Here is a 27,921-nt window from a genome sequence, read left to right on the forward strand (position 1 = left end):
TAAAAGTGGAATTGCTGGATTAAAGGGCGTGCACATTTACAGTTTTAGTAAAATATTGAAGACCAGAAAACATCTTTAGTTGTAATTCTTTTTGATAATAAAACTCTGTCGTCAACTTACTTGTACATTTGTATATTTTAGTTAGCCAAGAAAAAGCAAGTTCTACTTGCTTGAGTTAACAGAATATGTTAAGAAAAAAAATTTTTGAGTTGAAAATGATAAACTTGTGGTTACCAAAGGGGAAAGGTGTGTGTGTGGGGGGATAAATTAGGAGTTTGGGATTAACATACACACATTACTATATGTAAAATAGATAATCAACAGGACCTACTGTGTAGCACAGGGAACTATACTCAGTATTCTGTAATAATCTATATGGGAAAAGAATCTGAAAAAGAATGGGTATATGTATATGTATAACTGAACCACTTTTCTGTACACCTGAAACTAACAGAACATTGTAAATCAACTATACTCCAATATAAAATAAAAATTAAATTAAAAAAAAGAAAATGATAGGAACATATCCACTTCAAGGTCTAGGGTGATAAAATGGATATGTAATTCAGAAATATTTCCTGTTATTTTACTTGTCTTTGAATTAGACTAAAAACATTGATGGCTATTAAAAAATGAATAGAACCTACATGGGGGTACTTTTAGTTAAAAAAAACTGGGTAATCTCAAATGGTGACAGAAATATGAGTTACGATTGCCAGTTTCAAGAGTGGTCTTCCCCATTTCCCCAGAATTTCCAGTTTTTTTTCAGGTGAAGACACTGAAGCCAAATAGGTCTAGACCTGAGCTCCAATGCTCTTGTCTCCTACTGTATTTTTTCACATATGTATAGATATGTGTATATTTGATACACTGTCATCTCTTATCAGAAGCTGTAAAGTAAGGTTTTGACAAGGTTACAATAGGCCTGGGTTCTTGGTTGGTACTTGACTTTGAAGTTTTTTCTTTTTAAAGATGCATGTATATTTGTGTGAGAGAGTGTGTGTGTGTGTGTGTGTGTGTGTGTGTGTGTGTGTATGTGGAGAGAGAGAGAGCCATTTGAAGTATTACAATTTTTGTTTAGTTTATGCCAGAGAAAAAGTTAATGATCAATAAATGTTTGTGTTAATAGATTTATGAAATTAAGAAAACAGTGCCTAGAATCAGGCTTACTACATTTTTTAGAACTCAGTAAATGAATGAATACCCAAATAGGAAGAAATGACACATGGATTTGTAATCATGCAGCGTGTTTATGTTTAGTCGTTAGTGCCTCTTGAAGCAGACCTTTTCAGCTTCACATCCTCCTTGGTATTTTTCCTTCTCTTTCCAAGTGAAGACCTGAGGGATGGAATAGCTAGTACTGTTTCCAAACGTATATTATATTACTGTTACTGTAATAATATTGTTATATTGAATGGTAAAGAAATTAATAAATCTCATTTCCTCTATTGGTAATTTTAAGTAATATGCTATTTGCATATCTGAACTTCCCAAATAAAGAGCTTACTTTTTGAGAACTTCTTAATAAGAACCTAGGTTGCTGAATGTAATTTAACCTTTTTTTTTTTTGGCCGTGGTTGCGCGGCTTGCGGGATCTTAGTTCCCCAACCAGGGATCCAGCCTGGGCCCCTTGCAGTGGAAACGTGGAGTCCTAACCACTGGACCGCCAGGGAATTCGGCCCCCCCCTTTTTTTTTTTAACCTTTTCTTGATTGATTAATGTTTACAGTACTGTAACAGTGAAACAAAATGCTCAGGACCTTATTGCCCCAGTTACTAGATGATCTCCAAGTTTTCTTGTTTTCTTTAAAAAAGAGAGATGGTAAATATTATTTCTTCTAATAGTCTGTGTGCTTGTTTGAATAGCCCTTCAGTACCAGCTCATTTCTAATTTGAATATGCATGATGAATATGCATAATACATATTGGGAACTCAGGTAACCTGACTTGTTAGAATTATGTGCAAATGAAAACTGGTAGTTGTCAGGGGAGAACTTTGGGGACTGAGAGCTCCAGACTTTGGATTTTATAGTTTTAGATTTCAGATTTGTTTTTTTCAGGGTTCATGACTGTGTTATGGGAGTTGGTGGATAGTTTAATTATTTGTAGTTTCTGTATTATATTCAAGTAATGGAATGGATCCCTTGGAGGATTCAGGCCCTTGATTATTTTGTCTATAAATATACTAATCTGCATGATGATGTTATTTTTGCTTGCTATAGACTAGTGTTAATGGTTATTTCAGAGAATATTATTTTGACTGGAATAAATTTGCATGAAAAACCCAGAGAAAGTAAAGAACTAAAGTTAGATCACAGATTTTTTTCTTTATTTTAAACATGAAAAATTGTAGAAGCCAAATGGATGTGTTTAGATTTATAGGAGACTATAGTTTTATTTTATATTCTTGATAAATGGAAATGGATGTTCAAAATGCTAGGGATATTATTTGTATTATCTTATTACAAATATGATGTTTTAATTCATTGTATGTATAACAGATTAATTACTTGCTATATTAGCTGGCAGGTTTATTAGGGATCACTTCAACTTAGCAGGAAGTTCCTATAATATGTTTCCTGTTTTTGGTGGACTGTGGAAAATTAAGTTTCAGTTTGCATAACACTTGCTTACGGCATTGCTTTCTATTTCCAACAAATATATTCAGTTCTTCATTATTGTCACTGAAGAAAAATAAAAACTGCTAACTGCAAAAAGAGTTGTTGAGCTTAGTTTATAAAGAGTCTTTCATTTCACCTATAAAATTGATATTTCTGATGTTTTCTTTGTTATGACTTGCTAATTTAGCTTTATATTGGATTAAATGGCATTAGGATTTTCTAGGGTTGTGTAGTAGTCTAGTTCTGTTAATTTCCCATTAGTTGAGGACTAGCCAATAGACTGTTACTGCTCTTTTATTAAAATTTTATCTCTTTTCTCACATCTCAAGTTGTTTAAGTTTATTGAAAGACTTAGATTAGTGATTATAAAGTGTTTTGTGGTATTTAGTGCTTATGTGATTAGTAAATTCTGTCTTGACTCAGAAGTCAAGATTCAGTTATTTTAAAGTATAGACTCTGAGTTAAATAATCAGGAATCCCTCAATGCAGGTTAAAGGAATTGACATGGGATTTGGTAATGTATTTTAAAAGGTCCCTGTTTATCTTTTCTAAATTATGCTGCATTTATATTAAAATTTCAGATGAATTTCATTAATATATCCTTATGAGTGATTATAGAGTGTGTATGTGTGTGTTGTATGTGTATGTGTATATAATATATTGTAAACTATCAAAGCATACAGTGTTCCTTTGTTACAGTTTAAAGTTATACAGTTAGAGCAACAATGGTTAAATTAAGGAAAAACAGCTCATTTGAGCATTAGAATTGCATGTTAGTTATTCTTAAGTCATTTTGATCTCTTTGTTAAACTAAAAATCTTTTTAAATTTTAGGGGGAAAAAAATAGTGGCTTTGATGTCCTTTACCATAATATGAAATATGGACAGATATCGACAAAAGAACTAGCAGATTTTGTAAGAGAAAGGTATGTATTTTTAAATAAGTCATTTAACAATTCATTATCAAGATAAATTTCAGAATATAAATAATTGAGAAAATTTTAGTTGGATTTAGATAAAAGTAATGTTACACTTTTAAAAAGTACACTATAGTTATACTTTAAAGTAGTGGTTCTCTGTCATCTACACACTGAGGGCTAAATAGTGGCTGTCAGTGGCATTGATAAACTCCTCATTTGCAAATCACTGCTTGAAAATATTATCTATATATTTTTCATTGAATATGCTAGCAAGGTGATACAGTAGAAAAACTGAGGAATTTTGTAGGATAAGATATTACCATTTCTCTAAACAAATATGTCACTAAACAAACATTAAAATAATTTGAAAAGACTGTTTTCTGAACTTGTAGTTTAATTATGTATTATTATAACGTTTATTTTTTAAAAGTCCTAAGTATATGTTTTTAAATTGTGCAAATTTAGAAACATAATTTTTTTATTACTCTTAGAATATAATAGTCAATTAACAACTATTAAAATCAGTATAATTTTTTTTGAATTTTATTTATTTTTTTATATAGCAGGCCCTTATTAGTTATCTATTTTATATATATTAGTGTATATATGTCAATCCTAATCTCCCAATTCATCCCACCACCACCACCCCGCTTTCCCCCCTTGGTGTCCATATGTTTGTTCTCTACATCTGTGTCTCTATTTCTGCCTTGCAAAGCAGTTCATCTGTACAATTTTTTCTAGATTCCACATATCTGCGTTAATATACGATAAAATCAGTATAATTTGATTTGATTAAGGCTATTTTGTGGCTGGACCCACTTGGTAATTTTTATGTCAACACATTTAAAATCTTTACCTTGCTAATATAAGCATACTTTGCCTTTAGATACAATACTTCATTCATTTATTCTTTCAATATATATCCCGTATCTGCTGTGTGCCAGGCACTTGTCTGGATTTTGGGGATAAAGAGGCAGCTTCTGCTTCATGGAGTTTGTCAACTGGTAGGAATTGGGGAACAAACTATTCCATGTTAGACAAATCCTCTTTGGCTTCCATCTTTCTACTGGAGTTAAAAGGGGGACCATAACGCCCTAAGTGCTGTGGATAAAGCTGTCCCTCACTGGCTCACTTTTCGTCACTGGAAAGAGTAAAAGGAGAGACTCTAGAACTCTGCATCTCCTGGCACATCCCCTAGCCTCGTTCTCCCCCAATACTTACATTACTACTATAATTGTCTACCTTGAGACCAACAGAGCAGTGGTAATTACGCTTTTTAGCCCTATTTATGTCAGTTAAGAAGTCCAGGGGCTTCCCTGGTGGCGCAGTGGTTGAGAGTCTGCCTGCCAATGCAGGGGACACGGGTTCGAGCCCTGGTCTGGGAGGATCCCACATGCCGCGGAGTGGCTGGGCCCGTGAGCCACAGCTGCTGAGCCTGCGCGTCTGGAGCCTGTGCTCCGCAACGGGAGAGGCCGCGACAGTGAGAGGCCTGCGCACCGCGATGAGGAGTGGCCCCCACTTGCCACAGCTGGAGAAAGCCCTCGCACAGAAACGAAGACCCAACACAGCCATATATAAAATAAATAAATAAATAAATAAAATTAAAAAAAAAAAAAAAAGAAGTCCAGGACTCCTGGGTCATCCCTTCTTTGCTCAGAATCTGACCCCTTAATGATTCTGTGGTCAGTGAGACAACACCTCCTTTCACTCCCCCTTCCCTACTTTATTTTTCTTCATAGCACTTAACAACCACCAGATATAAGTGATATTTTACTTATTTATTTGTCTGTCTGTTTCTCCCCACTAGACTATAAGCCCCACAAGGTCAGGGTTTTTTTTTTTTTTTGTCTTTTTTGCTTATTGTTCATTCTCCTGCACTTAGGATAGAGCTCGGCCCTTAGTAGGTCCTCAGTAAAGATTTTTTGATAGAATGAATTTCTAACATCACTGTCCTGATCCAAGCTATCATTATTGTTGCCTGGACTGCAGCAGTAGCACCTAACTGGCCTATCTGCATTCATTCTTGTTCTCCTGCAACTTATTCTCTGTACTGTAATTGGAGTGTTTTTTTTTTTTTTTCCAAACTACAGATCAGTTTGTTACTCCTCCTTGTTTAAAACATTTCAGAGGCTTCCTATTGCTCTTAAGACAGAACTGTGTGGTCTGACCCCAAATTGCCTTTCAAGCTTTAGCTCACACTAGACTCCTCTTTATTCAGACTCCTTTTTCCTCTCCAGAGACATTGGCTATTTTATTTACAGGCTTTTTTTCAGTCCAGATTTTGTACATGCTTAGTCCTTGTTTGTACATGCTGACCTTAAGGGGTCAGCAGTGTGCTCACTTCTCCAGGGATGCCTTTGCTAATCTCTCTGACTAGGTCAAAATCACTTATTGTAATCTCTCTCAACATCATATATCTCTTTGTAGTATTTATAAAATGTTGTAATTACTTATTTTTGTTATTTGTTATTGTTTCTGTTCCTTATAGGGGAACAGTATACAATATTCTGTTGTATCCAGTGCCTAGCACAGAGCCTGGCACAATTGGATACTCATATTTCTTGAAGGAGTGAATGATAAAGAAAGGAAGAAAAGATAGACATAAACATATGCTATGCACTAAGGACTTTGCATACATTGTCTCATTTAATTGTCAAAACTCTAAGTCCTATTTTATAGATAAGAAAATTGGGACCCAGAAAGGTTAAATAACTTCTTAATTTAGTCATTCAGACTTTCTTTCTCTCATATCCTCATCCTCTCCTCCCCACTTCCATGCTTCCTTCATTTCTCCTCCCTTTCTCCTTTGCTCCTTTCTTTCTTCCCTCCCTACAGCTTTATTGAGGTATAATTAACACACAATATGCTCACATATTTAAAGTGTACAATTTCATACATTTTGACATATGCATGCACTCATGACCATCACCACAATCAAGATAGTGAACATGTTCATCTCTCCTTTGTAATTCCTCCCTTCTGTCCCCCCCCCATCCGTAAGCAACTACTCATCTGCTTTCGACACTTAGGTTAGTTTGCATTTTCTAGAATTTTATATAAATGGAATCATATAGGATATACTTGGTTGTCCAGTGCTTTCACTCAGTATAATTATTTTGAGATTGGTCCATGTTGTTGCATGTGTCATTAATTCATTCTTTTTTGTTATTGAGTAGTATTCCTTTTATGGATATATTATAATTTATTTATCTGTTGAAGGAAGTTAGTTGTAGCTATTTTTTGAACTTTGTAATGAGTGTATCAGTTTAATCATAGAGTAGATATTTTTTCTGACTCCTGTTACTCAGCACTTTTGTGAGATTTGTGTTGAATTTAGTATAATTTATTTACAATGCTGTTTAATATTAAATTATGTAAATTTACTAAATGTATTTATCTACTACTGTTGACAGACATTTGGGATGTTACCAGTTTTTTACTGTTACAAGTAATACTGCTTTGAATATTCTTGCACACGTGTCTCGGTATACACGTATTTATATTAGTGATTTACCCTGGAGTAGAATTGCCAGGTCCTAGAGCATGTGTATGTTCAACTCTAGTAGTTAATGCCAAAGAATTTTCCAAGGTGGTTGTACCAATTTACACCAACAGCAGCCTTGTTGGAGAGTTCCAGTTGCTGCATGTCCTCATCAACACTAGGTTTTGTCTGTCCTTTAATTTGAGCCATTCTGATGAGTAGTGCTCTCTCATTGTGGTTTTAATTTGTGTTTCCCTGATGAATAATGAGATTGAACATCCTTTCATATGTTTATTGGCCATTTGCATCTTTTCTTTCATGAAGTATCTCTTCATCTTTTGCCTATTTTTCTGGTTTTCTTCTTCCTTTTAAAAAATAAATTGAAGGAATTCTTTATATATTCTAGATAAAAGCAGCTTGTCAGTTATGTGTTGCAAACTTACGTAAATGCGTTTGAGTTTTATATGTTGTCCAGCAGCCTGGCGATTCTTGTTTATTCTGGTAATTTTTTTTTTTTTAAGTATTTTTTAAATATTTTATTTATTTATTTATTTATTTATTTATGGCTGTGTTGGGTCTTCGTTTCTGTGTGAGGGCTCTCTCCAGTTGCGGCAAGTGGGGGCCATTCTTCATCGTGGTGCGCGGGCCTCTCACCATCGCGGCCTCTCTTGTTGCGGAGCACAGGCTCCAGACGCGCAGGCTCAGCAATTGTGGCTCACGGGCCCAGTTGCTCCGCAGCATGTGGGATCTTCCCAGACCAGGGCCCGAACCCGTGTCCCCTGCATTGGCAGGCAGACTCTCAACCACTGCGCCACCAGGGAAGCCCTATTCTGGTAATTTTATTTATCTGTACATTCTTTTGGATTTTCTGTGTGTGCAATCATCTTGTGAAAATGACAGTTTTATCTCTCCCTTTTTAATACCTTTTTATACCTTTTATTTCTTTTTCTTATGGCCCTGGCAAATACCTGCAGTGTAATGCTGAATAGAAATGGTGATGATAGGCATCCTTATCTTGTTCCCAGTCTCACATTTCACTCTTAAATATTTATTCTAGTTTTTTTCCCTGCTATTTATCAGATTATGGAAATTCTACATACTATTTTGGTAAGGCTTTTGTTTTCCTTTCTAAAAAAATCATGAATGGATGTTTTCTTTCTTTTGTTTTCTTTTGTTAGTCTGAATTACGTTGAATTTTGAATGTTAAACTAACTTCCCTTTCCTGGTATAAACCAAACTTTGTGGAGATGTATTATCATTTTTATACATTAGTAGAACAGTTTGCTACTATTTTATTTCTTATCTTTGCATCTGTATTTATCAGTGAGATTGGCCTGAAAATTTCCTTTCTCTAAATATCCTTCTTATGTTTTACTAATCAAGGTTTGTTGGCTTCATAAAATGAGTTGGGGAGTATACCCTATTTTTGTATTCTCTGTAAAAATTTGTGGGGGATTATAGTTTCTTCCTTATGTGTTTTATAGAATTTCCGGTAAATCCATCTGGGCTTGAAACTGTCTTTGTAGGAAGGTTTTAAATCACATATTTAATTTTTTAAATAGTTACAGGACTATTCAGATATTGCAGCTCTTCTGTGAGTTTGATAAGTTATATTTTAAGGAGTTTTTCTATCTCATGTAAATTTTCAAATTTATTGGCAAAAAGTTATTCTTAATATTCTTCAATGAACTTATAAAAATGTCTACAGGATCCGTACTGACGTCCCACTTTTTATTCCTGATATTGGTTATTTGTTCCTTCTCCCTTTTTCATGATCAGTCTCATTTGATGTTTGTTGTTTTTAATAGTTTGTACAAAGAACCAATTATGGATTTTGTTGATCTTCTCTTTTTATATATTTATATTCTGTTTCATTAACTTCTTTATTTCCTTCAACTTTGTGTTCAGTTTTCTGTTCTTTAAATTTTGGGGGATGGATGCTTAACTTAATGATTTTCAACTTTTTTTCTTTTCTGACATATTCATTTAACTCTATAAATTTCTCTCAAGCATAGCTTTTGTTGTACTCCACTAGTTTTGAGAAATAGGATTTTCATTATACTTTGTTTAAATTTTTAAAGTTTCATTGTGTTTTCTTTCTTACCTCTGTGGGTTATTTAGAAGTGCATTTCTTAATTTCCAAATATGTGTTGATTTTTAAAGGTATATTCCTGTTGATTTCAAGCTTAATTGCATTGTGATTAGAGAACATACCTGTATGATTTCAATGTTTTGAAATTTGTTGACACTTGGTTTATGGACCAGGGTAGAGTCAGTTTACTAAATATCTCTATGTACCTGAAAATATTTTGCATCTGTTGGGTATTGAGTTCTATATGTATTTATTATGGTTAAGTTTGTGAATTCTGTTGTTCAACTCTAAGCTTATCCTCACTGGTTTTTGTTTTTAATCCTGCTCATTTTATCAGTTCCTGAAAGAGCTGTTTTGAAAATCTTTTTTTTTTTTTTGAAAACCTTTCTTATTGATTGTGAATGTTCATCCATGTAGTTCTGCCAATTTTTGCTTTATATATTTGGGGCCATGTTAGTAGATGGATAGAAATTTAGAACTATGACATCTTAAGGTGAATTGAACTTTTTTTTCCATTCATTCTGCAGTGTCCTTTTATATCTCTAGCAGTGTTTTTTGCCTTGAAGTCTTCTTTGTTGTTATTAAAGTGTCATCTGTTTGCTTTTGGTTAGTGTTTGCATAGTGTTTGCATTTTTTTCCTTAGCTGTGTTCTTGTGGTGTAGATATGTTTCTCTCTTGTTTTTAAAGCCATTTTCACAATCTTTATTCTTTAATTGGAGCATTTAGTCCTTTACATACAGTATATTTGCAGATATATTTGGGTTCAAATTTGTTGTGTCAGAGGTTGTCAAACTTTTTGTGTAAAGGCTTTGTGTGTGGTCTGGTCTCTGTTGCAACTATTCAGCTCTGTTCTTTTAGTACAAAAGCAGCTGTAACCAACATGTAAATAAATGAGCATGGATGTATTCTAATCTTTATTTATGAAGACAAACAATTGGCTAGATTTGCTGATGGTGCTGCAGTTTGCTAACCCCTTTAGTATTTTAGTATTTTTTTTTCTATTTATCCTACTTGTTTTATATTTTGTCCTCCTCATTCTTGCCTTTTGGCCTTAAAAATTTTTCTTTTATTCTATTAATTTTTTTTCTTCTATCACCTTAGCAGTAATAGCCTCATTCTTTTAGTGGTTATCCTAGAGATTATAACATATCTCCTTGATGCATTAATTTCTAATAATAATTGGTACTTTTATCATCTTCCTGAAAATGCAGGAACCTGAGAATACTACCACCTCCTGACTTACATGCTTTATATGCCATTTGTGTGTGTGTGTGTTTAACTTTTTACTCTGGAAATTAAAAGTTTTCTATTTTTAAAACACTTTTTATTTTGGAAATATACACTTATATGCCATTTTTGTTGTGTGTTTCTTTAGCTTTTTATTTGAAAAATTTCAAACTTAGCCAAAAAAATAGAGAAAGTATTACAAACCACTAAGTAATGAACTATAATATAGTTTCAGCGGTTTTTAGTATTTTGACAGTCTTGTTTAAAACAGTTCCCTGACGTCAAATTATTACATCCATAGATACTTATGTATGTGTTTCTTTTTTTTTTTTTTTTTTTTTTAAATATGCAGCTTGATCCTATGGACAGGTCTGCAGGCCAGAGAATTTTTTCTTTTTTTTTCTTTTTTGGCTGTGTTGGGTCTTCGTTGCTGCATGCGGGTTTTCTCTAGTTGCGGCAAGTGGGGGCTACTCTTCATTGTGGTGCGTGGGCTTCTCTTGTTGAGGAGCACGGGCTCTAGGTGCATGGGCTTCAGTGGCACGCAGGCTCAGTAGTTGTGGTGCACGGGCTTAGTTGCTCCGCAGCATGTTGAATCTTCCCGGAGCAGGGATCAAACCCATGTCCCCTGCACTGGCAGGCGGATTCTTAACCACTGTGCCACGAGGCAAGTCCCTATATAGTCATTTTTTAGATTTATTAAAATTATTTACTTTTTCTCTGATATTTTGTCCTGGATCATTTTTCTTCTCTTTAAAAAACATCTTTTAATATTCCTTAATGTGGATTTTCTGGTGATGAATTATCAATTTTTGTTAGTCTGATCATATCTTTAATTTATCTTTATTTAAAAAACTTTTTATTATGGGCACGTTAAAACATATATAAAACTTACTCAGAAGTTAAGAACTTAATGTAATGAACTTCCATGTTGCAGTCACTGAGTTTCAACATTGTCAAATCATGGCCAGGCTTGTTCCGTCTGTTCCATACCACTACTCTTTTTTTTTTTTTTAATCATTTTTAAAAAAATTTATTTATTTTATTTAATTTTGGCTGCGTTGGGTCTTCGTTGCCGCGCACGGGCTTTCTCTAGTTACAGCAAGTGGAGGCTACTCTTCGTTGCGGTGCGTGGGCTTCTCATTGCAGTGGCTTCTCTTGTTGCAGAGCATGGGCTCTAGGTGCACGGGCTTCAGTAGTTGTGGCTCGCGGGCTCAGTAGTTGTGGCTCGCAGGCTCCAGAGCACAGGCTCGGTAGTTGTGGCGCACGGGCTTAGTTGCTCTGCGGCATGTGGGATCTTCCCGGACCAGGGCTCGAACCCGTGTCCCCTGCACTGGCAGGCGGATTCTTACCCACTGTGCCACCAGGGAAGTCCCATACCACTACTCTTGAATTGTTATAAAGTGGATCTCAGATTCAGAAACATTGCATTTCATCCATTAGCATTTCAGTCGTGTCTGTGAAAAATAAGGGCTGTTTAAAAAACATAACCACAGTATGTTACCTTATCTAAAGATGTAGTATTAATTCCTAATATCACCAAATACCAGTCAGTGCTCACTTTTTCTCAATTGCCATATATACACACGATACACATAATTGATTTCCTCTAATCAAGATCCCAGCAAGAGTTATACACTATGTTTAATTGATATGATTTTTGAGTCTCTTAATCTGTAGTTCTCCTCACTCCTTCCTTACTTTTTTTTTTGTTTAAGAAACCAAATTATTTGTTCTATAGCGGGTCCCAAATCCTGGAATATGCTAATTGCATATTCATAGTTTTATTTAACATTTTCCTTTACTCCTATATTTCTTATAAATTGTTATTTGAATGTAGCAACTAGATCAAATTCAGTTCAATATTTTTTTTTCTTTTAAATTATTAGCACCTTTAATTATTATTTATTTATTTATTTATTTTGGCTGTGTTGGGTCTTCGTTTCTGTGCGAGGGCTTCCTCTAGTTGCGGCAAGCGGGGGCCACTCTTCATCGCGGTGCGCGGGCCTCTCACTATCGCGGCCTCTCTTGTTGCGGAGCACAGGCTCCAGACGCACAGGCTCAGTAGTTGTGGCGCACGGCCCAGTTGCTCCATGGCATGTGGGATCTTCCCAGACAAGGGCTCGAACCCGTGTCCCCTGCATTGGCAGGCAGATTCTCAACCACTGCGCCACCAGGGAAGCCCTCAGTTCAATATTTTGACAAGAATACTTCATCGGCGGTGGTGTGTACTTCCATCAGAGGCATATAATATCTGGTTATATATCTTTTGTGATGTTAGTAGCCATTGATGCTCATCACCTAGATCTGTTATTTTATTAGGGGTTTGCTTTCATTTATATTTTTTCTGGGTATGGAATTCTAGTTGGTAGGTTTTTTTTAAAGTCATTTTTTTTTGGAGCAGTTTTAGGTTTACAACAAAATTGAGAGGAAGGTACAGAGATTTTCCATATGTCCCCTGCCCCCAGACACGCATAGCCTCCCCCATTATCAACATTACTCACCAGAATGGTACCTTTTTTTTTTAACCAAGGATGAACCTGCATTGATACATCCTCATCACCCAAAATCCATCGTTTACCTTGGGGTTCACTCTTGGTGTTATACATTCTATGGGTTGGTCAAATGTATGATGACATATATCCATCATTATAATACTTTGCAGAGTATTTTCACTGTCCTAGAATCGTCTGTGCTCTGTTTTAATGTCTCCATAGTTTTGCCTTTTCCAGAATGTCATGTAGTTGACCCTTAAATAGCACAGGGGTTAGGGGTGCCAACCCTCTGTGCAGTCGAATATCTGTATATAACTTTACAGTGGGCACTTCATATCTGCAGTTCTGTATCCGTGGATTCAACCAACTGTGGACCATTTAGTACTATAGTATGTATTTGTTGAAAAAAAATCTGTGTATAAGTGGACCCGCACAGTTCAAACCCATGTTTTTCAAAGGTCAGCCGTAGTTGGAATCATACAGTATGTAATAGCATTTTCAGGTTGGCTTCTTTCACTTAGTAATATGCTGAATAATATTCTGTTGTCTGGATATGAATTATTTATCCATCATCTATCCATTCATCTACTGAAGGACATCTTGGTTGCTTTTGAGTTTTGGCAGTTATGAATAAAGCTGCTATAAACATACATGTGCGTGTTTTTGTGTGAACATAAGTTTTCAACTCCTCTGAGTATATAGGAAAGAACACAATTCCTAGATTGTAGGGTACGAATAAGTTTAGTTTTGTAAGAAACTGCCAAACTGTCTTCCAAAGTGGCTGTATCACTTTGCATTCTCACCAGCAATGAATGAGAATTTCTGGTGCTCCACATCCTTACTGGTATTTGGTGTTGTCAGTGTTCCAGACTTTGGCCATTCTAATAGGTATGTAGCGGTATCTTGTTTAAATTTGCATTTCCCTGATGACATATGATGTGGAGCATCTTTTCACATGCTTATCTGTCATCTGTATATCATCTTTGGTGAGTTGTCAAAGTTTTTGGCCCATTTTTTAATCAGGTTCTTTGTTTTCTTATTGTTGAGTTTTAAGAGGTCTGTGTATATTTGGGATAACATTTCTTTTTCTCATTTGTCTTTTGCAAATAATTTCTCCCAGTCTGTGGCTTGTCCTCTTATTTTCTTGACATCATCTTTCACAGAGCAGAAGTTTTTAATTTTAATGAAGTCCAGCTTATCAATGATTTCTTTCATAAATCATGTCTACAGTGTTCTATCTAAAAAGACATCACCATACCCAAGGTCATCTAAGTTTTCTCCTATGTTATTTTCTAGGAATTTTATAGTTCTGCATTTTACTAGATTAAAAAAAAATTCTTTGAAGACCATTGCATTATCTACTGTTGAGACGTTAGCTATCAGGCTAATTATTGTTCCTTTGAAGGTAACGTTTGGTGGTGGGAAAGGTTTAGCTGCTTTTAAGATTTTCCTTTTGTCTTTGACTTTCAGCAGTTTTACTATGATGTGACCAGATGTACATACCTTTTTATTTATCCTCGTAGGGTTTGTTGGGCTACTTGAACCTGTGGTTTGATATCTGTGGTCAGTTTTGGAAAATTCTCTGTCATTATCTCTGCAAATATATATTTCTTCTGACCCATTCTTACTTTCTTTACACTTTATGTTAGACCTTTTTGCTCTGTCCTTTGTCTTTTATTTCTCTTCTCTGTTTTCCATTCTTTTGTTTCACTGAACTTTTTTTCTTTTTTTAATTAATTTTTATTGGAGTATAGTTGATTTACCATGTTATGCTAGTTTATGTTTCACTGAGTTTTAATCCAGAATAGATCTTCTCACCTCTCTCTAGTTTATGTCTCACTGCAGTGTATTGAATCTACAGTTAAACTGCATCCACTGAGATACTAATTTTGGTTATTGTATTTTTCAGATATAGAATTTATATTTTTTTCAAATTTGCTGTGCTTTCCCCCACTTTTGAAAAATGATTTCTAGCTCTCTAGTGAAATTCTTGATTTAATCGACTGGCTCCTTGAACATAATGCATAAACTCATAAAGTCTAAGCTTTATAATCTTAGCGTGTGGAACATTGTTAAATTTGCTTCCGCTGGTGGTTCATCGTTTCCTTATGTACCTGGTGGTTGTATGAATGTATGTAAGACAACCACGCAGGATCCAATATCAGTTTGAAAAGATAATATTTGCAGTCCCTTTGAGAGCTTGCCTACTTACGGTTCGTCCTTAACTCCTTATATCCTTACTCTTTGAGTCTCAGTTTAAAGGGTATGGGATTTTCCATGCTTCCCACCTTTGGCAAGTCTGAAGCTAGTTTTGTCTCCCTTACCTTGTGAGGCTTTGCTCCGCTTCTCAGGATCAGCTGCTGCTTGTAGATGCCCCAAGGGAAAAGCTGCCCTACCTCTCTGTCTCTCTTCTCTGGATAGCCTTCTCTTGGGTCTTGGCCTGCTGATTCTTAACTGCCTCTTTAGTTCTCTGATGCCTTTTAGGCACACCCCCCACCTCTCCAGCTTTTTCTCATTTTCTCATTGGAAGGTTTTTGGATCAATTTACTAGTACTGGAAATGAACCATTTCTTCCTTGCTGTTAAACTTATTCATTGAGATACTATTTCTGTATTAACTTTCTAAAAAGTATCAAAGTACTACCCTTGTAATATAGTATATTAAAAAGACACACAAAAGTTTAAAGGAGCAGAAAAATATCACAGTGCCATCAGTGAGAGGCAGTTACTGTTAATAGTTGCTTTTTGTTAAAGAGCTAGCTTTTGTGGGGTTGGGGAAGAGTCTGGAGATAAGCTTAGTTTGGATATTCTGAGCTTGAGATGATTAAGATGTCTAGCTCGACTTATGCTTGAGGCATTTAGATATTAAACAGATGATTTGCTTCAAGAGCAGGGTGGAGATCTGGATTTGTTGATCTCAGAATGTTAGTTGAAGCTATCAAAGTAACTGGAAGGCAGTGGTGGTTGTAGACTGTTTCTTTGTTAAGGGTAGCACAGATTGAGAAGGGACAGGGTCATTATGGGAGAGGTAAGATAGAACTTAATTTTTGTAGTGTTATGAAGGCCAAGACAACGTCATATTTTTCATTTGTAATGCGCCTATAGGAAAAATTTTTTCTATTCTATATTTAATGTTTCAATTTTTTTAGCCTAAAATTCTGTATGCTGAATAGCAGTTATATAAAACACAGTATCCTAGTGTGAAATACTTGTTAGTGTTTTAGATCTAATCGCAGACTAGATTAAGTATTGAAGTTCAGGATCTCAGACTTGCTAATAATTCATACTTAGTTTTGTGCAAATGACTGTCCTCAATCTCTTGTTCCATTAAATGTGCATAATAATGAATTCACAATGTTAAAGAATAATAAAACTATATTAAATACACCAAGGAAATATTAAACACAAATGACTTTCATACTGAATCAGTTTGTATATAGAGAGAATGCAAGAAACAGTATTTTTGTACTTCCTGTTCTGATAACCACTGATACTAAAGAAGAGGAGTGACTTCACTAAAGTTTTTTTGGTGGTATATCAATACATTATTTTAGTTCTATACCAGACTAATTCTTTAAGTAGATGTGCACAAAGGCCATTTAAAGATAAGCCAGAAATTCATGACCACATACCTACTTATTTTTTTTTTTTTTTAAATTTTTATTTATTTATTTATTTATTTATGGCTGTGTTGGGTCTTCGTTTCTGTGCGAGGGCTTTCTCTAGTTGCGGCAAGTGGGGGCCACTCTTCATTGCGGTGCACGGGCTTATTATCGCGGCCTCTCTTGTTGCAGAGCACAGACTCCAGATGCACAGGCTCAGTAATTGTGGCTCACGGGCCTAGTCGCTCCGCGGCATGTGGGATCTTCCCAGACCAGGGCTCGAACCCGTGTCCCCTGCATTGGCAGGCAGATTCTCAACCACTGTGCCACCAGGGAAGCCCCATACCTACTTATTTTTAACATATACTTTGAGTTATCTTTTTGTTTCTACAGTTGAGACTGTATTTTAATAATTTTACTATGTGTTTGGTCATTAAACAAGAGCTATTATAATATGGAAATTTGATTTAACAGAGCTACAATAGAAGAGGCGTACTCCAGGTCAATGACAAAACTAGCAAAATCTGCAAGCAATTATTCACAACTTGGGTGAGTTAATTTCTTTGAAGAACTCTTTCAATGTTGATTTAGGCAAAGTTTATGAGAATAGTAGGTTCCCATTAAGGATAAAATAGTTCATAAATTTAATAATATATAATGTGTTTATTTAAAATGCATCTATATGTGAATATATTCTCAACTTGATAGAAAGTATAATTGAATTTGCTGAATCAGTTAACACAAAGTAAATGAAACTTACTTTTTTCCCTTTATTAAACTACACAATACAACTTCATTCTTCCTTCTTTTTTCCATATCTCTCCTCACTTTTCTGGCAGCCTCCTGTTTCTAACTCCTCCATGTAGACGTGCCTCTTCTAAAACATAATTTCTTCTTTATTGACCACAGTAGAAGGGCCAGAAAGTAACTGGAATAACAGAAGCTAGCTTCAACCAATTGACCATGGTTTTGGTTTTTTTTTTTAACAAATAATTTATTTTTCTTTCATATACTCATTCTTTTAGGTTTCCAGTATGATTGATATTTTAGAAATATTTATTATTTTTAAAAACTTTTTATTGGAGTAGAGTTGATTTACAATGTTGTATTAGTTTCAGGTATACAGCAAAGTGAGTCAGTTATACATATACAAATATCCACTCTTTTTTTTAGATTCTTTTCCCAAGTAAGCCATTACAGAGTATTGAGTAAAGTTCCTTGTGCTATACAATAGGTTCTTATTAGTTATCTATTTTAGATATACTAGTATGTATACGTCAATCCCAATCTCCCAGTTCTCCCCCTCTCACCCCATCCCCTGGTAACCATAAGTTTGTTTTCTACATCTGTGACTCTACTTCTGTTTTTGTTTTTGTTTTTTTAAAGATTCTTTTCCCATGTAGACCATTACAAAGTAGTGAGTAGAGTTCCCTGTGCTATTCAGCAGGCTATTGTTAGTTATCTGTTTTATATATAGTAGAGTGTATAGGTCAGTCCCAATCTCCCAATTTATCTCTCCTCCCCCTCATCCCTTGGGAACCGTAAGTTTGTTTTCTATATCCATGACTCCATTTCTGTTTTGTAAATAAGTTCATTTGTACCCCCCCCTTTTTTTTAGATTCCACATATAAGCAATATCATATGATATTTGTCTTTGTGTGTCTGACTTACTTCACTCAGTATGAGGCCATGGTTTTAATATAGGAAATTCTTATTTTTAGTTACCAGGTGGGAGGTAGAAAAAAACATGTGTTTTCTAATAAAGTTACTGAAAACATTTCTGTCTTTGGAATATGTACCTTTCATGAATAATAGGTGATATTTTATTTTTTGTGTTAGTGTTGTTACTTAAGATTATAAAGATTTTAAATATTAATGTTTTTGTTTACTGATGCATATTTAGGCAAGAATTGAATTTTATCTTTCTGTATTTAGTTGCATTTAAACATATTTTGGATTGGTCAGTTTCCGTTCTTAGTGCTCATTGTACATTAACTTGTATTACCTGACCAGAAAAAAGTTGTGTATGTCAAACTGTAAAAAATGGAATGATACTTGAAATTCCTTAAAGAAACCTGTATTTAAAGAAATCTTATGTTGAACCTCCTTTCAGTGTAAATAATCCTTGAGTAAAGTAAAGGGACACTCTCATCTTACCTGTTTTGTAAAGTCTAGACTATCATGTATCAGGTTTACATGAAGTGATGTACATGTATTTTGGTGCTGTAGTGAGTGGATACTTTTCAGGTGTCCTTTTTTCTCTCAGAATTTTCCATCTAACTACTTGCCACATTTAGTGCTGATGAGATTTAAAAGTGTGAGGTAAGATCTAATCCGAACAGTCCTATTTAAGTATTTTAATTATTCTCTTTGAACTTTTTGTTATTGCTTAAAGTGATTGTTGTCAGTTAGCTTTCCTACTGGGTAGGAAATGCAGTAATTGGCACAGAGTACATATTAGGATAAGTAATTTCTTTCTCTACCGTCTTGCGTTAGTGATCATTGTTGCTATTTGTTTTTGTTTTATCATAGAGCAAAGCAAGTGCTGTTGAAAATCTCTGAGGAAGTACCTGAGGAAAGCATAGGATAAAATTATTCTTATATCATTCCCTACTGACCAAATTAGTTTAAACTAACCTTTGGCATCCTAAGTATTATTCAAAATATTATAATGTAGTAACTCTTGGAAGTACTTGAACCTGTTGAAAATATTAAATTCTCAATGTTGAGAGGAAGTGGTAGGAAAGTATGTCATACGTTCTATACCAAGTGTAGTAGAAAGGGGACTCTGTTAGTGTTTGTTGAAGTACCTGGGTAAAATATGAAACAAAGTTTCAGATAACAGTTTTAAAATAATTCTTAAATGAATTTTAATGATTTAGGCACTTAAAAAATCATGTGCAAATTTGACTTTTGCATGTTTAAATTCAGAGGAGCTTTTATTTTTTTAATTTTATTTATTTGTTTTTTTTGGCCGCACCGCAGGCACGCGGGATCTTAGTTCCCCGACCAGGGATCGAACCTGTGACCCTGCATTGGAAGCATGGAGTCCTAACCACTGGACTGCCAGGGAATTCGCAGGAGCTTTTATTTTTGATGAAGCATTTTAAATGGAGCACTGAAGAGTCTAAAATTTAGATTTGATAATAAGTTAGTTTTAAACAGTAGACAGTGATTAGAAAGGCTTCTGATACAAATCTAAATAACCACATCAACTCAGAAAATGACACGTTATAATTAAGGGAGGGTCATGGCCAGACCTGTGATATGAGTTAACTCATTTCTCTGTATCTGAGGTATAGAAATATTTTAAGTAATTAACCAAGGATTAAAAAAAAAGTCAAGGCCAGGCTGTCAGTCGTTTCATTTGTGATTTAATTTAATCTCATCTTTTGACTAATTAAAATTACTGAATATAACATTATTTCCATTGGTTCTATTTTGGAGCCTTAGACTTTTTTTTCCTTTTAGTAAATTATTCCCATGTTTTCTTTGCTTTAGAACATTTGCACCAGTGTGGGATGTGTTCAAAACATCTACAGAGAAATTAGCAAATTGTCACTTGGATCTTGTTAGAAAATTACAAGAATTAATAAAAGAAGTTCAGAAGTATGGAGAAGAACAAGTAAAATCGCATAAAAAGGTATCAGTTTTCCTTGTTAAAGGATTGATTGGTCAGATATTGAATGCTTTGTAGTTCTGTCATTTTGATGAATCATTTCATACCAAACAGACTAAAGAAGAAGTTGCAGGAACTCTGGAAGCTGTTCAAACCATTCAGAGTATAACTCAGGCCCTCCAGAAATCCAAGGAAAATTACAATGCCAAATGTGTAGAACAGGAACGTTTGAAAAAGGAAGGAGCTACACAAAGAGAAATAGAAAAGGTAATCGTAATAAAAATAATACCTCTGTGGTTTCAAAGCATTTTCAAATACAAGACTGCATTTAATCTTCAAACACTCAAGAATGATCTCATATTAAAGATGAAGTCACTGTGCCTCTGAGTGTTAGTGATTTACCTAAGTGAAACAGAAGTAGGTTTACAAAATATGTTGTATATGGTAGATAGATTAGCAAATACATAAAAAGGAATGATTTCTTTACATCGGTGACACATGTGCAGGATATTTTTTATAAGATAATTGATGAGATGCTGCTTTGTGTAAGATTTAATAATGAGGTAAAAATTTTTTTAAAGCAAGACTTTGGTAGATTTAACAAGGCAATAGTTACTTGAGATAAACTTTAAATGTATGTTGTGGGTGATTTATTGCTGACTTTGAGCCCATGTATGTAGTATTGTGGTAAACCACAACCCTTTCCCCAACTCTCATTTTGATTGAAAGTAGATTTTTTTCCCCTTTCAAAACAGTTTAACCATCCACTTGTTTGATGTGGTATATATCATTTAAGAATCAGCCATAGGGAGTGATAATTTTGAAAGTTTGTAGAATATTTGAAATAGCCAGTAAAAAAAAAACAACTGTAATTATGTTGCAATTATAATAATTATAAAAGTGTATATACATAGGCAAAAACTAGAAGAGCATCTGGAAAAATCAAAACAGTCGATGGAATTTGGGGTAATATATTTCCTTTAGTGTTTTGTGCAATAAATAAAAATTGGGAGGGGGTAAAAAATGAGGCACAGTAAGTTCATGATTTTAAAACGCTCTTCATTCCAGGCATAGCAGTTAAGAATAAAATATAAAAAAGGAAAATAAAGCAAAATAACATGCTCCAAAAAGAAGAATAATATCTTCATAATGAACCAGAAATGGAACAGAAACTCAAAAGGGCATGTAGAGATTGATTATGCAGGGTTGTTGGACCCTAAGTCCTAAGTTAGGCAGTGGAATTTAGCTCTTGTGTGATAAAGGGGACTAAATATTCCCCACTTGAGATGAAGCCCAAGGAACCCCACTCACTTGGTGATACTATAAGTAGTGAAAAAAGACTGTTGAGCTGCTGAAGGGCTAAAGCATTATTGGAAGTTGGGGCTTAAGGATGCAGTTCTGACTGGCAGTCAGGCCAAGGAACCAGTTCATGACTGTTTCGATCATATCCCCTATATTTTTCCAGGGAATTAATTAAAAGCTACCTTTATAAGACTGATACTAAATTGGGGCCTTGGAGGGCTGGCAGGAGATAACCTGAAACTGCTAAATGGGGATGGGTGAGCATAAATGATAGAATATAACACAATTCTAGGAGGTGATGTTTACCTTGTATTCTATAGAGTTTTCCAGCATCACTGATGGAGGGAGAGAGAGAAGAGAGAGGGGAAAAAACAAGAACCCTCCCACCTGAAATGAGCAAAAGCACATCTTAAGAAATCTAATATAACTTTCCCTGCTATACAACAGTAGAGTGTTCCTGTGAAACCTTTCATAAGCCAAAATGGTGTAAGCAGAGAAGCAAGTACCTTAGAACACATCTTGCTAATGCATGCACAAAATAAATTGAGATAAAGCACAGATGCTTACAGACACAGTTCAAAGCCTTGGCGACCGATGCTGAGTGTAGATCCTGGGAAGGAGCTTGGCGGTGCCACTCTCACCGCCTCTCAGGGTGTGCGCTGCCTCTGTAACGGCTCCTGCAAAACAAACGCCGAATGCTATTTTTCTTGTACCTGTTTTTGTAAAAGTGAAAATCCTCCTTGAATGTTTTTCAGTTCGTGAAAACAGGAACTAATATAATTCTTTTGTAAAAGCAAAGTAAACAAACTTGTAAGACAAACTTTTGAAAAGCAGGGGACACCTCTGCTAAGACAGATGGCAATAAATTTAACAATTAGAATAAGAATTCACTCCAAATAAAATTTAGGTTTATAAAATAGATGATCAGAAACGTTCGTGTATGTTGAGGATGTTCAGATATGCAAATGAATATAAATGTATATTAAAGAAATTGAGAGAGATAATGAAATAAGATCTAGTAGATGGGAAAACAGCTAACTAGAAAACTTGGCGGTGAAATATATGGTTATTGAAATTTTAAAAAAAGCAACAGAGAAGACAAACTTTAGAGCTGATATAGTGAAAGATTGAATTTGGGCACTCACCCATAACATAGTACAGAGAATAAAGGTTACCAACATTCATCTGATGTGGATTTCAGAAGAAAAAAAAATGGAGAGGATGGTAGACAGGTAATATTTGAAGAGTTAACAGATCAGAATATTTCAGAATTTAAAAAACTCAGGATTTCTTAGATCAAAAGTACATTCTTGGTATTAAGCAGATTAAATAAAGATAAATTCAGAACGAGCCACCAGAGAAAAAGAGAATATTAAAAGCTACCGGGTATATCTTTTTCCTCACATCTCTGAAATCAGAATGCATCATCAAATGATAGTATCATATAATCATTGTTGGCACGGTGGCATTTGTGGTGTAGTTTCACTACCTCTGTGAACTTGGTTGTTATATACCTGGTGGCATGATTGGACAACTGCAACACTTTGATGTTTCAATTAACAGACCACTTTAAGAGCATTGAGGAAGGATTAGTTCTGATTGTTGTCTGAAAACCTTTTGCTGAGACCTGGTAAGATCAAGAAAATGTGAGCACCAATGTTTGGAAGAAAATCTGGAGATGATAGTGGAGCACTTTTAAGAAATGCTCTGTCAGTAATGCTTTTGGTGACACTGAAGATAATACTATGTGGGGAAAAAAAGAGACCTCAACAGTCCCTGAATTGGAAGTAACTGAGAAGGGTCAGAATCTGACTGTGAAAAAAGATTCAGGAGTATCTCGAAGGTTCATTTTGCTTTCTTTTTAATTCTGTATCACACAAGAATAAAAATCTACTTCTGAGTAAGTCTAGAAGAGCTCTTTTAAAAGTCTAAAATAAAAATTTTAAGTGATAAGAAAGCATTATTTCATGGTTTGACAGTATTTTTCTGTTTCAGTGGTACACAGGATAATGGTGTGTGTTACAATTAATGGTATATTAGAATTAGTAGTAGTCAAGCATGAACATTAAGCATTAATTACTGAGAGAATAGAAGTATAGTCTAAATCTTCTAAATCAGCCAAAAGAAAAGAAGAGGAAGGGGTGCTTTCTTCTAATTGTTCTGCTCAGAGGTGATATCTTTGCTTGTGATATTAGATGTGTTAATGGGTCTCTGATTTATATATATTCAAATCCAAGCCTAAGTAAATAATTTATTTTGGCCTGTAATAAATAAACTCTTTATTAACATGAATGTAGATTTTTTTAAAACATAGATCTTTGAACTGTTTTTCCTTTGGTGAACTTGAAAACATAAATACTTATTGGCTATTATGACATAGTATGCTTCTCATCTTCATTCACAAACGCTTATTTTTATAAAGCACCATTTGGAAGTTACTCATATTTGTGGACTATGACAAAGTACTTATTTTATGTGTATGTATTTGATTCATAGGAGTTTACTATAAAAATTATAGACACTTAAACAGAAATATTTCTGGTAGTACATCAGAAAACTTATTTATAATGCTAAGGAAATGAATAAAATGTAGGATTTATTTCGTTATCAGTAGGTAATCTATTAAGGCCAATCTTTTGTTTATGAGAAGAAATGTAGCTATTGCTTTTAAAGCATAAGTTGCTATGCTCCAACTTCCCTTTTAATAATCACTTTACAAAAGTGGTCAAGTTTGTTACTACTGGGGCATTTAGTTTCTATGAGTCTACCCTAAGAATTTACAGTTTTACTAAGCAAAGATACCATTTAGAAAGTCATTTTGACTTAACTGAGTGTTGCTGTATAGTCATTTCCTATGAGAGATGTTTCTTGCTTTCAAAAAATATATATATTCCTAATATGATTACATTCTTCTTAAAATTTTATTTATTTATTTATTTAATTTTTGGCTGTGTTGGGTCTTTGTTGTTGCACGCGGGCTTTCTCTGTTTGCAGCGAGCGGGGTCTACTTTTCGTTGTGGTACGCGGGCTTCTCCTTGCAGTGGCTTCTCTTGTTGCGGAGCGTGGGCTCTAGGCTCGTGGGCTTCAGTAGTTGCAGCACGCAGACTCAGTAGTTGTGGCTCGTGGTATCTAGAGCACAGGCTCAGTAGTTGTGGCGCACGGGCTTAGTTGCTCCGCGGCATGTGGGATCTTCCTGGACCAGGGCTCGAACCCTTGTTTCCTGCATTGGCAGGCAGATTCTTAACCACTGCGCCACCAGGGAAGTCCAGAATACAATTACATTCTAAAGTGTCCTCTATATTCTTTTATAGGATACCCTTAGTTTTCTTTAAATTTTTTTTGTCATTACTTAAAATACCTTGTGAATCAATAAACTCTTTAAAAAAATTTATTCATTACTAAGTACTACTTTTGCCAGTTTTCTAAGATGCCTCTTTAAGTTGGTATGTAATTCCCTTATTCTGACGTACGATGTTTACCTTTGAAGAGTGAAAGCTGATGTAAAAAATATATTAGAACTTACAAAGAGTATCTTATTTCTTTTTTTGTAAGTGAGAAACCATTATGTTGTCTACAATGCAGCATATGTATCTACTAGGAAAAATAATCATTATAGCAAAATATTAATTGAACTTTTCCTGTTTATTAGTATAATAAAAATTAAGAGTTTACTTTAAATATAGGCTATAGACTCAGTTCTTCCCTTTTTACATGGTTCATTCACATATTTTCTGATTGTTGGATTATGAATTTGTATGCCATAGTAAATAAATGTTTTAGTTTCTAACGTGTGCCTGTCATCATGCTAGATGTTATGAAGGTTCTTAAAGGCTAAGTACATATTATCCCCTCTGTCTTCAAGAAGCTTCCTTCTTTTTGAGGAGCTAAGACTTATTGAATAGTACAGAACAAGAGGCTGCTAGAGAAAGGTTTTAATGGTAAGTTTAGAAGGGGAGGTGTCTTATTTTGTGTAGAACCTGCAAAAAGAAAACAGGAAAGATCCCATGGAATAAATTACTTTAAAAAGTATGGACACAATCATTATAGTTATATTTTGGGGGACTTTTCCATTGTTTATGAATTTCCTTTCAAATTTCAAATACTTCTAGGAGTGATCACAGCTCATGTATTTATCAATAGCCGACACATAAATTATAAGGCAATAACGTAATAGGCAGCAGAGAAGAAGAGTAGTGTTAGGATGAAGAAGAAGCAAAGAAGAGGGGGCTCCCAGTGGGAATATATCATTTTGCTAGACTGTGTCATTAAAAATCACTCCATGGACTGTGGGTTGCTTGTTACTCTTGTATAGACTGAAAATTTAGGTAGCTGGAAGAAATTCTCTTCTTCCAAGTCTCTTGGCATAACAAAATCCAAAAGGAAACCCAGATAACCATGGCATTAAAATTGTTTTTAAAATAAATTCTAGCAAACTTGGTTATCTGGACTTCCCGTGAAGGTAGTTTGTAAACTCTAAATATCCATCTCATATAATGGTTAAATGTTTGAAAGGGCAAGGATGTTAGAGGAAGTATATTAACAGTAGTATAAAATAATGTCATACGGCTAGACAGTGGGAAGAGAGTTTAAAAAAAGGTCCCTAGGAGCAAACTAGAAAATCATTGTAGGTTTTAGACACTTACTTAGATATAATAACAGCAAAATGTAACAGCAAAATATAATGATGTATGTTCCTGTTGATGTTCCTTTTAGAAACCATAATAATAGCAGATACTATTTATTTTGTAGTCCCTGTCCCAAGCATTTACATAAGTTACATTTCATCTGTGCCAAAGCTCTAAAAAAAATATGTGGTATTTCCATTTTAGGAATGAGAGAACTATATAAAACTCAAAGACAAAGTCAACTGGGTAGTAATTGGTAGAGCTAGAAGTTGAATCCAGTTTCTTTTGGCTCTGAAACCAGTTCTGATACAAGATACGGTTTTGATACACTACAAGATAAAGTGGCATCCTATATTCTTTATTTAAGAAGGCCCACAAGCATAAAGCATGTATGTTTACTATAATATATGCAATTATATTTTAGAGAGAGTACAGAGTTGCCTTTTTAGAGAATAAGACTGTATGCATCTCTTGCCAACCCCAAACCTCCAGGTAAACCCAACTTTCTGTTTCTAATACTTATTCTTAGACTCCTGAACATAGCTGGAGACAATTACCTACTGGCTCTGATTGGCTCTGCACAAATTCCAAGTTTTGCAGCTTAGCCCTCAGTGGCTCTTTGCAAGACTTTTACTCCTGTAGTTATTACCAGTTGCATCCTCCACAGCCATGGTTTGAAACTTTCTTTATTCTCCTGAAGTTCCCAACCCTACCCTACTCTTCTTCACTCGTAGCAGACCCGATCTTACCTCATCATGAAAGTGGAGATGTTTTATCTTGAAATCCTGTAGCTTTTCTTTTTTTGATCTTCTTTAAACTCTTATTTACTTCAACACCCCTTCCCTTCAAACTTCCTGTATCCAAATTGATCAGTCCTTTGAGAATAATCAGGTTTCTTGATAGCCACATGTCTGCCCCAACCTACAAGTGACACATAGTTTTTCTTCTTCTTTAATGTCCGCCTTCCATTTGGTTTTACTTCTTTGTTACTTTCCACCAATTTCTAGCTGTTTATGTATAGGTTATACTTCTTCTATGAAGTCCCTGAAGAAAAGATCCCTATATAATTTGTATTCATATTCCTCACTGCCTAATATTTAACATATTATTAAGTTTTTATTGAATAAGTAACTTTGATAAAATTAGAACTATAATAATGCAGTAACAATTTCTTGAAAAATAGGCAATGATTAAAAACAAATTTATAGATTTTCTGGAGCACAGTGGAAACTGAGAAACCTCAAGGAAAATTGATTTTTTTTTCAACTTTTGAGCTAGCTTTATAGTCACTGATCAGACATTAAATGGAATATCTGTTGTGGAAGGAAGGAAGACTCACAGGTGTGTAAAGGAGTGTCAAGCATATTCTGAGGGTATTGTCACATTTTTGTTCATTGAATTTTTAGTAACATTGTACTATTATGTGGTTGTGTGATATTACTCTGAGTTATAAAATGAGAGTATTTAAACTTTTTAAAGCACGTTCCATCAGACAAGAGAGTTAGCATTTAATTTCTGCATTATTGTGTGACCGTAACAAAAAATACTGCTAAGGAGGATTTGAAAAAAGGTATTAGTTTTTGTCAGCTTGAACTCAACATAGGCCTCATTTCTTAAAATGCACTTAAATTATTATTTCATATAAACTTATATCAGGAAATAAAAAATATTTTGTATAGTTCAAAATGTTTCTGTTTTATTACAGGCAGCTGTTAAATCTAAGAAAGCTACGGATACCTATAAACTCTATGTGGAAAAATATGCATTAGCAAAAGCTGATTTTGAACAGAAAATGACAGAAACAGCTCAGGTTGGTATTTTTAAGTCTTTAAATCTAAAACAGGATATTTGTGTTTATTGTTTATAAATTATAATAAATTATATTACTGATAAAAATAATATAATTTTTCTGTCATAAATTTTTTTAGTATTAGAAAATGTTA

General features: G+C 34.5%; 1 protein-coding gene across 2 annotated transcripts in view; it reads left to right on the forward strand.

Moving 5' to 3' along the window:
- Positions 1–27,921, forward strand: part of FCHO2 (FCH and mu domain containing endocytic adaptor 2) — a 113,452-nt gene that overhangs the window by 11,567 nt on the left and 73,964 nt on the right. For both annotated transcript variants that reach the window (XM_057541651.1, XM_057541652.1), the window contains exons 2-6: positions 3,454–3,545; positions 16,907–16,981; positions 19,934–20,075; positions 20,166–20,318; positions 27,684–27,788. In XM_057541651.1, the coding sequence (XP_057397634.1) occupies positions 3,454–3,545; positions 16,907–16,981; positions 19,934–20,075; positions 20,166–20,318; positions 27,684–27,788 (567 nt within the window). The remainder of the gene's footprint in view (positions 1–3,453; positions 3,546–16,906; positions 16,982–19,933; positions 20,076–20,165; positions 20,319–27,683; positions 27,789–27,921) is intronic.

Source organism: Balaenoptera acutorostrata, chromosome 2 (genome assembly GCF_949987535.1).
Source record: "Balaenoptera acutorostrata chromosome 2, mBalAcu1.1, whole genome shotgun sequence".
Classification (NCBI taxonomy): Eukaryota; Metazoa; Chordata; class Mammalia; order Artiodactyla; family Balaenopteridae; genus Balaenoptera; species Balaenoptera acutorostrata.